This window comes from Botryllus schlosseri, chromosome 2, assembly GCF_051294905.1.
Source record: "Botryllus schlosseri isolate E-star chromosome 2, Bs_hap1, whole genome shotgun sequence".
Taxonomy (NCBI): Eukaryota; Metazoa; Chordata; class Ascidiacea; order Stolidobranchia; family Styelidae; genus Botryllus; species Botryllus schlosseri.
Window position 1 is genome coordinate 8,424,508 of NC_137237.1, and position 10,650 is coordinate 8,435,157.

General features: G+C 41.9%; 1 protein-coding gene across 1 annotated transcript; it reads left to right on the top strand.

Moving 5' to 3' along the window:
• The first annotated feature begins 1,602 nt into the window (after positions 1-1,602).
• On the top strand, positions 1,603-7,167 carry LOC145433294 (uncharacterized). The gene has a single exon (XM_080310356.1). The coding sequence runs from the start codon at positions 2,796-2,798 to the stop codon at positions 6,459-6,461; it is 3,666 nt and encodes a 1,221-aa protein (XP_080166482.1). The 5' UTR covers positions 1,603-2,795; the 3' UTR covers positions 6,462-7,167.
• Positions 7,168-10,650: the final 3,483 nt, after the last annotated feature.

The following is a 10,650-nucleotide window of genomic DNA, read 5'->3' on the forward strand; positions in this document are numbered from 1 at the left end:
TTGAATATTCGCATGATTCTTGTCATACAACTAAAGTGAACGTGAAACATATAGCGATCGCGAAAAGTATCAAATCTTGGATATTCAAGTCACCGTCTGCGACGGTTCTGTTATTCGGTGCTTATTACTTAATAGGTAATATTCATATTATATCAGACTCGTGAAATCCAGTTCTGCACCAAACTACCAACATATTACATTGTAGCGATTGCAATGTATGTAACCACAAGTCACGAGAGATGGTTATGTCTTATAGGTGTTATCTTGTGAGCGATCGTAGGATTTTAGAATTATTTCGCACCTTTTTGAATAAGCGTACACTTCACAAAGGATTAGGGTTAGAGTAGAAATAAGTGACAATTTGTCGCTATTCAAGTTACCGACACTGGGGGTCTGTTATTCGTTACTTATTAAATCTTTACGAGTTCTGTGACAAACTGCTTACGAAAATTTCACCGCGTGAGCGATCGATATGCCTGTAACATCAAGTCGCGTATGTCTGAGACATTATCTTGTCAGCGATCGCCTGGTTTGCAAACTATTTCACACCTATTTGGAGTGTTAATATGTGAACGCGGCTATTGTTGGTATTGGAAGCGCCGGTTATGTGACAAACTTATTACCAAAATATTACTTGTGCGTGATCCCTATCTTTGTAACATCAAACCACGAGAGATGACTATTCTGATGTGCTATCTTGTGAGTGGTCGTAGGAAATATTTCACACCTTTTTGGAGTGTTAGTATGTGAACGCGGCTATTGTTGGTATTCGAATCGTCGTCGTCTACACCGGCTCTGTGGTAAACTAAATAGCAAAACATTACCATGCGACTGATTCGAAAATTGCGCTATCGCGGTGAAGTCACGACTGTCAACAGCAGACTATTCTGTAGGTGCGAAACAGCGGTATACAAGGTGCGAATAATCCGATCTGAAAGTACTATTCAGCTAGCGATCAATAGCGAGGAAAGACTTAGAACACGATCGGTCATTTGTCACGACTGAGCTACATCATATATAATAATTTACGATATACACATTAACAAAGGTACATTCACATGACTATTTATCTGATACATATTCAACACCGTGCGACAGATGGCTATACACGAAAGGGCGATTCACGGCCGCACCCATAAGAACACATGGCGAGTCACCACCACCGCCTATACGCGAAATACGACATGCGAAAGTACGACGTGCGACAGATGCCTATACCTAAAAGTACGATGTGCCAACACGAGTTTTCAATACGATATGCGACAGATGCGTATACCTGAAAGTACGATATGCGAGCGCACCCATAAGAACGCATTACGATGTGCGACCGAGAGGGGGGGGGGTCCAAAAGTACGATGTGCCACCACGAGTTTTCCATACGATGTGCGACCGCACCCATAAGAGATAAGGGTCACCGTGCCACCGCAGCCTATACCCGAAAAGGTAACCATGCCACCACAACCATAAGACACAATGGCACCGTGCCGCCGCAGCCATAAGACATAAGGGTCACCGTGCCACCACGAGTTTTCGCGGCACCGTGCCACCGCGCCCATAAGAGCCCCTGCCACCTCACGACCGATCTATATAACTACTTATTATATTAAAGAAATACAAATACAACAATAAATCATTATAATTATCACCAATTACATTTTATATGGAACTCCAAGCTGCGCAGTGCGCACGATACCTGGAAACGCTCTTCAGCGACTAAGGAATCAATATTGGGGCTAGCGAGATACGTTACTAGCTGAAAGACCATCTCTACGTTTAGCTTGATCGTGTGGGGAAGCCATAAGCCAGTGGTTCTCAAACTTTTTTAGACGCGCCCCCTTTATGATACTGAAAAATTTCGCACCCCCTTATCGTCACTTCACAAAATGAAACCAGAATGCTAGCAATCCCAACGGATCGTTTGATGGCATGGAAGGTTATGACTGTTGATTAGAGAATTCTATAATATGAATTCCGGACTATACACAAAATTTGAATCTGATATAAATCGCGCGGAGCGCAAACGAATTTTCAGTTGACCGCAGCTCCGTGCCCCCTTCGGATGCTGCTGTCACGCCCCCACAAGAGCGGCGCTCCCCCCAGTTTGAGAACCACTGCCCTATCCCGTTTTCTAATTGTCTCGGTCTTGGCAGTGTTTGGGCCATTGTACGTTAAGGCAATATGCCCAGCCCATTCATATCAGCTGATTATTCTCTCTCGATAGAATGCTCTTGCCATCGCGAAAGCCAAAGCTATAGTGACGAATAGTGATGTCGGGCACAAGAGAATAGCTTATTTTGAAACAGCAACAACGATATGTTGAAACTGTAGTCAATTTCAGCATTTCAAGATGTCTTTCTTAGCTTTCTTCCGAAATCTCAAATCAAGTCGCGGGCCGCAAATATGACCTCGCGGGCCGCGTGTTGGTGACCCCTGGCCTTCATAGATATATACGCGTACTGATAAGTGCTTCGCGTAGAAAAACACTGTAGCAGTCTATGGCTACGACAACGAGAGATAGTGTCGTTTATGTGAAGCGTGCTTGTGAACAATAGATCAGGCTTCACATTAGATACCCCTATCCGATTGGGCGAAAGCCTACAATGAGCGTATCTCAATACATTTGTGTTAAGTAAACTATGTATTGAGACTTAACCAACCTTGGCATATCAGGACGCAAAGTTAAGTAGGCTATTGGTACAGCTATAGCTGTATACGTTATTATGTCAGGCACAGTCTAATGAAGTAGAGTAGACTGTACTTGAGTATTGTTATTCTTTCCAAACGTTACCAGAAACATGTCAGATCATATCAAAATAAGAAGTATATATACAGAAATTCGACTTTACGATGATAGTTTTCTGGAGCTCATTCGACAAAGCAATGAACTGCTTCGAGATAAAGGAAGATGGGCTCTCCATAGGGACATGGGAGTATCAGAAAATGTTATCGATGCTTTAGAGGCAATCAGGTCATTTCCGTACTTTGACTGCACTGACGGTGACGAGAATGACGACGAAGGAAAAGAAGAAGCTGAGCTGAAAAATAGCCCTATTACTTCAACCGAATTTTCAGTAGAGGAGTCAGACTACAGCAAACGCACTAGCTCAAACCACGAACCATTCGTAACGGTCAGCCAAGAGATTCGACAGTTCTGCGATGCATTCGGAATAGAGATGCAATTTAATCTTACTAAATCGGCCAAATGCATGCTGAAATTGAGTACTTTGTACACCGGTATGGCGATAAATGAAAATGGATCTAAAATGGATCAGAAGTTGAATTTCATTCGTGCAGCAGTTCTACAAAATGCTGCAGTGATTAGATATGGTCTCAGTGGACGAGAAGAGGATTTGAATTCCTCGATCCAACAATTACAGGATCTCCATCAGAAGATGCTCAGAGTCAGTGCTTCTATACATGATGGAGATTTTGTGGAATTCTCACAGACAATTAAAGAAAAACTGAAGGAACTTCGTATGAATGAAAAGGGAAGTTTAAATAACGTGAAAAGAATTAGACTTCACGACGAACATGCCAAGGATAGGAAGGAAAATGAAAAGGCAGCGATTTCCGAAATCAGACTACTAACAACCAATAACGCGAGTGATTATATGAAACTGATGGTGGAAGTTATGAACAAATGTCTCCAAGTAATTGGGGATCCCCCGTGCGAATTCGCGGTTGTCGGTCTCGGATCTCTGGCCCGCAAAGAAATCACACTATCCTCTGATTTCGAACACGTCATCATCCTGGATAATGGTGCTCCTGACACAGAAGAAGTTCGCGAGTACTTTAGATGGATGACGGTCATTTTCCACGTCATAATCATCGGTATCGGCGAAACGATCGTTCCCAGTGTCGATATAAAAGGACTCTGCGATCACTACTCGATTGACGATGAAAGTAACTGGTTCAGAGATGAATACACCCCTTGTGGGTTGTCATTTGATGGCATGATGCCGCATGCATGTAAATGTCCACTTGGACGACAAATCCCGACTACGAATCGGGGTAACATCGTCGAATTGATTCAGACCGCGCACAAGATGGCAGACTATCTAACGAATGATGAACAATTAAAGAACGGTTATATGCTGAATGATGTCCTCGGCACTTCATGTTTCGTGTTTGGAAACAAAGAAGTTTACGACAGTTTTCGTGTTCGATGTTTGGAAATTCAACAATCTCTTACCGCAGAGGAAATATTTGAAGACAAAAGAGATATGCTCAAACAAGCTGCGATAGCGAGGTATTCAAATCGACTTTTAAACTCACGCCATTTAGATGTTAAGAAATTGATTTATCGCCCAATCACAGTACTGCTGCATTACCTCGCGGCGTATTCTGGAATACGCTCTGAAAACAGTTTTGATATTCTCGATGAGTTGAATGAAAGAAATATTATCAGCGACGAGTCGCATCACACATTATGCCACGCTTTAGGAATCGCATTGGAAATCCGAATCCGTTGCTACCAAACGAGGCATCGACAAAGGAATATTGTAGCGGATAAAGAGCTGGCAAATTTAGTGGGAGAAAAGTATGTCGGTGATTGTGAAACGGCAATCACACTCCTCATGGCAACAGTACAAAATCTGACCTATCGTCGCTTCATATTGCAGACGGAATGTGATCATATTTTCATCCCATCTAGAGAAAGCGACATTTGGCACCTGCTTTTGACAGAGGCACTGTTCCGCTATCAACAGATCGACGCAGATTTCATCCAAAACATACTGGTCTTGGTGAAAGTATTGATTGAACAATATAAAAAAGGAGAAATAACACTTGGCCGGACACATCAATACATGCAAATACATATCGAGAGATTGAGATTGGGGCTATACCAACACCTTGGTTACAACAGAGGAGGTAATATATCATCCAATGATCTTATAGATATATACGAATGGTCTTGTGAGATCGATTCCGGTCTTGCATTCGACATAACGCAGAGGCTTCAGGCTGTCTACAACCAAGCGTCTGTTCTGTACAACGGCGGTGATTTCAAGGAAGCCGACAGATGTCTCGAAATGTGCCTCGTTATTTGTACGGATGACTGCATGGCAATCAGTGACGATACGATCGACAATGTATCTCAATTGGAAATGGCTCTGAAACGAGAATTGCTGGATAAAGAAGAATCGCTCGAATACTTCAGCAGTGCTTGTGAACGACAAAGCAACACACTGTACGGGAAATACCTGTATAAGTGTGAAATCGGGAGATCTCTCATTCAAATTGACGAATCAAAAGGCTATGAATACTTGCGGGACATATTCGATGAATTGAAACTCAATTCCAAATTGTTTCAGCCGAACAGGTACACTCGTCTTATGCGCCAACTCGGTGCAGTATTCATGGAATTTGGCTATCCATTGGATGACGTTGACGTCTACACGCAATTAGTTACCACGAGCGAGTTGAAAATCCCAGGAACCAAGGTGAATCAATTTGATCAAGGCTATCGATTGAATGAGTCACAACACTACAAGTACATCTTTGGAATGCGGCATAGCATTGGGAGACATGCTAATTTCACGTTCAACAGCGCTTACTACGAACTGCCTTTGGTGACATACATGCAGCGAGTTAGTTTTTTTCACGCTCTGAAGGTATTTTCATCTGTCACTTATGACGATATGATCACCCTGATCAAATTTGTTATGAACGATCCCTTGGGTTCATCAATGCCAGTACTCCTCGGTTACGAATTCATTACTACAGCAACAGCGCTGATGGCTTTGTGCGAAAATGTGAAAATCCGCGACATTGCTATATTTGAAGATTTGCTCCGATCTACATCGATCGGATGCAGGAAAATCAAAATTCTTCAGCCATTTCTCTACGCGTCCCTGAAAGATGTTGCCATGTACAGTGATTCCATGATTCCTATTATTTCCATGCAAAATGACTTATTCAAGATTATATTTGAAATCCCAGTTGGCTCACAAAGTCACCCGTACACACTGGCGGCCTCGAAGTTCTTGAATTTCGATTTTCTCAAAAGCGCAAAGTTTATCTGGAAAATTCTCCATTCACCTTACACGTACAGTCATGATTCAATCATATTGGAATATTTCTTGACTAATGTGTTGACCTTAATGATCTCTAGAAAGAGAGAGTGTCCTCTCGTGCATTTATCAAAGTGTCGTGAAATATCTCTGAAACAATCGCTATATTATCAAATTTGCGTAACTCAAGGTCAGGATTTTGTTGACGATTACTTGTTACTGTCATACTACTATATCGGTGATACTACCCACTATGCTCTGTGTTATAACCTAGCTGTTGATTTCTTGGTTTTTGACCAGCGGTCCTGCTGCGCATTAGTTTGGAAACTTTTACATTCAGAGCAACTGTGTCCTACATTGTACCAGATGTCAGTATCATTGCTTCTCGAATCAGTTGACAGAGAGTGCGAACTTATTTTTGAATATCCTCTGCTTTCAAGATATTAGTGATTACGATATAAGAGTATATTTGCGTGTTGTAGAAACCCGTCACTAATATAGTCGCCTATACCTGTTATCTATTTTTCAAAATAATCAATTTTCTTGAATAATGTGGTCGAATATGTAGGGTTGCATTTAAAACAAATGGTTGTTTAAAAAACAGTGTTCTAAACAGGGGCCTTTTTAAAAAAATGTGTTTTTTTTTCGAGTGTATAAAGTTATGCTATATTTGTGTAAATGCTTTCCAAAAAACATGTTGTATGACCCTACGGATAATTACCAGTCGATATAGCCGACGTACAGGATATGGGATGGTTAAAACCCTCCAAATAGTCCGTTCAACAGCTAATCAGCTATAGTACGTAGATATTTGTCAAAGGAGCTATATTTACCCTGCATTTTCAATTGTCAATGTCAATCCACTATGGCGTCACAATTGAATATTCGTGACGTCATGGCTTTTAAAAAACAAAATAAACAATAAAAAAACACGTTTTAAACAAGGGCCTCGTTTTAAACATGTTTGTTGTAAATTGATTTTTGTTTTAAATGCAACACTACGAATAAGTTGTCGCGAATGATCTTGCTTTAGAAGATTGTCATCATGCTGGGACTAGGGTAAATTTAAAACATTTTTTTCATATCGATGTGACTATGGTTAGCAATTGTTCATATACGTATATACAACAATACAAAAATGCGTTAGTTAGTATCAGATATAGTAGGAAATAACACATAAACCGTTCTCATAACGTCCCCGTGCGTGCCTTCAATATGCACGATTTCTACATACATTACGAACGTCAGCTGGTCCACGCAGACGCAAGTCACGATCGAGGCACAACCATCATTTCCCCGAATCCACGGACTCCGACCGCAAAACTGTGGTATTAGCTCGCCAGGAACAGCATCACCAAATATGCTGCTTTTAGATTGCTCAGCAAGAAGAATAATTCGTTGAACCGACAGCAGGATAGGCCAACCTGCGGCCATACAAGGAAATTGGTGCAGCCGTACGTGTAATTCAATTAGTACGTTTCGGCGGCTGTCGACATGCAAGTTTAATTTACGAATTGACTCCCGAATTTATTAGAGATTTAAATTAAGCTTGTAATTTTCTTCGCGCTGGGCGCGATTCAATGCTAATTTATTTTTCGATTTTATCATGGTAGCGCCCTTTGTAACCAGAGCCCCACAGCGCAAATGCGAACAGCGGCGGAAAATGACGCGTCCCATATAGAAATACCAACTCGGAATTGTGTGCTCCTTACGAAATAAATTTGTTTCTGGTACGTTTCATGGGCGGTTCCAATATCTCTCCACTATAACGATAATACGGATTGGAGGTCAAGGATTATCAGCATGAATCAAAGTGACTAATACCAATTGGCTCACCCAAAGATGCATCATCATATCTAACTTTCTCTAAATTTTCGAAAACACCTCCTCCATCAACTCTACTGGCGAATCTGATCTGCGATGAGAAAGTATATCAATGTTTAATAGTAATATGTGAAACTACTATGACGAGATTCATTCGTGAACCTGAAAATATTTTCGCGCTTTGCGCGACCATGACCAGTCTCATATGTCCAGTCGAGATTCCTTTGCGTATATGGTAAGTCGAAACGAATAAGTAGATTAGTCCGGAATTCACAGGAAATGGACATTGGACATGGACAGTTTAACATGGATATTTGGCGTCCAGCTAGCTCATTGCGACCATGCCCTGGAATGAGGGTATACATGAGTTATCGAAATGCGGCCGTGGCCACTCTTGACCAACAGCAATAAGAGACGGAAATTGAAAACAGTTGATTTTGACATATTTACTGGGGGGGGGGGGCGAGCTCGAAGGGGGCCCCAAATTATTTCGTGAATTAGCATAAATTATAGAGTGTTTTTTGAAAATTTATGCAATTTTTTCCAAAATTTTTCGCGCTGGGCGCGATTTAAAGTTGCCAAATATCTTGATTATTTGGTACTCTTCCCCCAAGAAAAAACACGCAAGATTTATAGAAATGGACATATCGGCGTTGGCCATTAACACGCCACTACGCAGCAAGATATATAACGATTTAGGACTTATTACATACGACTCCAAGAAGTGTGCCAGAACGATCGGCAGCTCGGAAGCTTGGCCGAAACGGACTGCCCCTCCGAAGACCGAAAACTTCGTTATATATACAAAATAATAGGTTTAATTGTCCATAGGCGCCTAAATGACTGGCGCCATATGTTCCTGTCTTGGCAATCTGAACCTCAGAAGACAAATACCATCCAGCAGGAAAAAAATATATGCCAGTGAAGAAATACCAATTTGAAATCGTGTGCGTCTTTTAGTTTAGTACGTTTGAGCGATTCTATATTTTTGATATAGCAGACAGGAGGTCACGAAATAAAATCATGTAACGAAGTCATACCAACGGGTCCGCCCGCCCGAAGATGTTTAATTATTATTTACAGGCCCTACAGTTTCCGGTAAATCTGATAACGTGAGCAGAGAGGACAAGATATTGATAGCAATATATATATCTATGCAATTCCCGATCTTATTGGCCGATTGTATCATGAATTATCGAAAATTTTCGCGCTTCCGAGCTGGCTCACTAAACAGTGCAGCTAATTTCGTGGAAAAAGCGAACACTGTGATGAGGGGTCGGTTTATCACCCTATGAGAACCCCAAACCCAAGTTTTTGTGGGGGGCGGGGCTGACGAAGTGCTGTTTCGTTCCTGCCAACGGGTATACGCTCGAAGATGTCTAATTATTATTGGGTGGTCCTACGTTTTAAAACAGACCTCGCTCAGCTCTACCGGTAACTCTGATTACGTGAGCAGAGAGAGAGGATAAAATTAATGGCAATATATATGTAATTCCCGATCATATTGCCCGATTACATTCTTGAATTACTGAAATTTTTCGCGCTTCGCGCGTCTAGGCGGGAAAAGCTGTCTCACCAAACGGACACCCAATGCAGATGTCAAATCTCGTCAAAAAGCGGATAGCCAAAGGGGGGTCTGGGGGGCAAGGCCCCCCATAAGTTAGGTTTATCACCCCATGGGGGGCCCAGGGCCAACGTTTTGGGGGGGGCTGACGAAGTGCTGTTACGGCCCTGGATCCCTGCTCTGTAGTTTAACTATAGATTACTAACCTACGGAGCCTGCCATATTTTAATTTATATTTTCGGAATCAGTGAGACGGTAGCTTTCGATCAAAACCAGATTCAGTAAATTCTGCGCTCTGGAAGATAACTGTTGATTTGCCACAAATCCTACAGTCGCTGCCGCAAAAGAATTATGAGAATGGCCTCAGCGAAGCGGAACGAAGTTGCAAAAGCGGTCATTGCCATTCCATGTTTACATTCGAGATTCGATACTCTGTAAGGATTTCGATACTTTGCAGGGATATCAAATGGATATGCCGAGTTGCCGACTCGACAGTGATATTACAGAATGAAAATGTTTACATTCTATAGTAATATGATCCTCATTTCATTTCCTGGTTCCTGCTGATGGAGCATTACTGAGACTGACATTTAGGCCTACACAGTAGACTTCTGCTTAGCAAACTTAGGTACCGCGTTATCGATTACTATACATGCGGAACTGGGGTGCATGATGCCTGTCAGCTGACACGGCTGTCGCCCTGTCGGCTGTCAGTATTTGCACCAGACAATCAGTACTGTTCAGATGCATTGCAGACATATTTAATTGATTCATTTGGTATTTGGCACAGTGCTGTGTCATCGGTGACCGGTGAACTCGGCCCATGACGAACTCGGCCTATTGAACTCGGCCCATGACGAACTCGGCCTATGACCAACTCGACGAACTCGGCCTATGACCAACTCGGCCCATGGTGAATTTGTTAATAAAAATTATTATAAATGTCGTGAATTGTATTAATTGTGTGGAGACAATGGTGAATTGGTGGTGATGGACATGTCGTATGAATGTTATTACCAATGGGGGCAGTATCGTCAAGGAATAGGGCCTAGACAGAAAAAAACCTCCTTGCACCAACTCAACTATTAATGTGAATTATATTACATAATTATTTTATTATCAAGTGATTAGGTTAGGGTTATGATTAGGGTTAGGTTAGGGTTAGGATTAGGGTTAGGTTAGGGTTATGATTAGGTTAGGTTAGGGTTAGGTTAGGATTAGGGTTATGATTAGGTTAGGACTAGGGTT

What these genes read in the sequence shown, in the direction of transcription:
- LOC145433294 (XM_080310356.1), top strand. Translation starts at nt 2,796, where the DNA reads ATGTCAGATCATATCAAAATAAGAAGTATATATACAGAAATTCGACTT.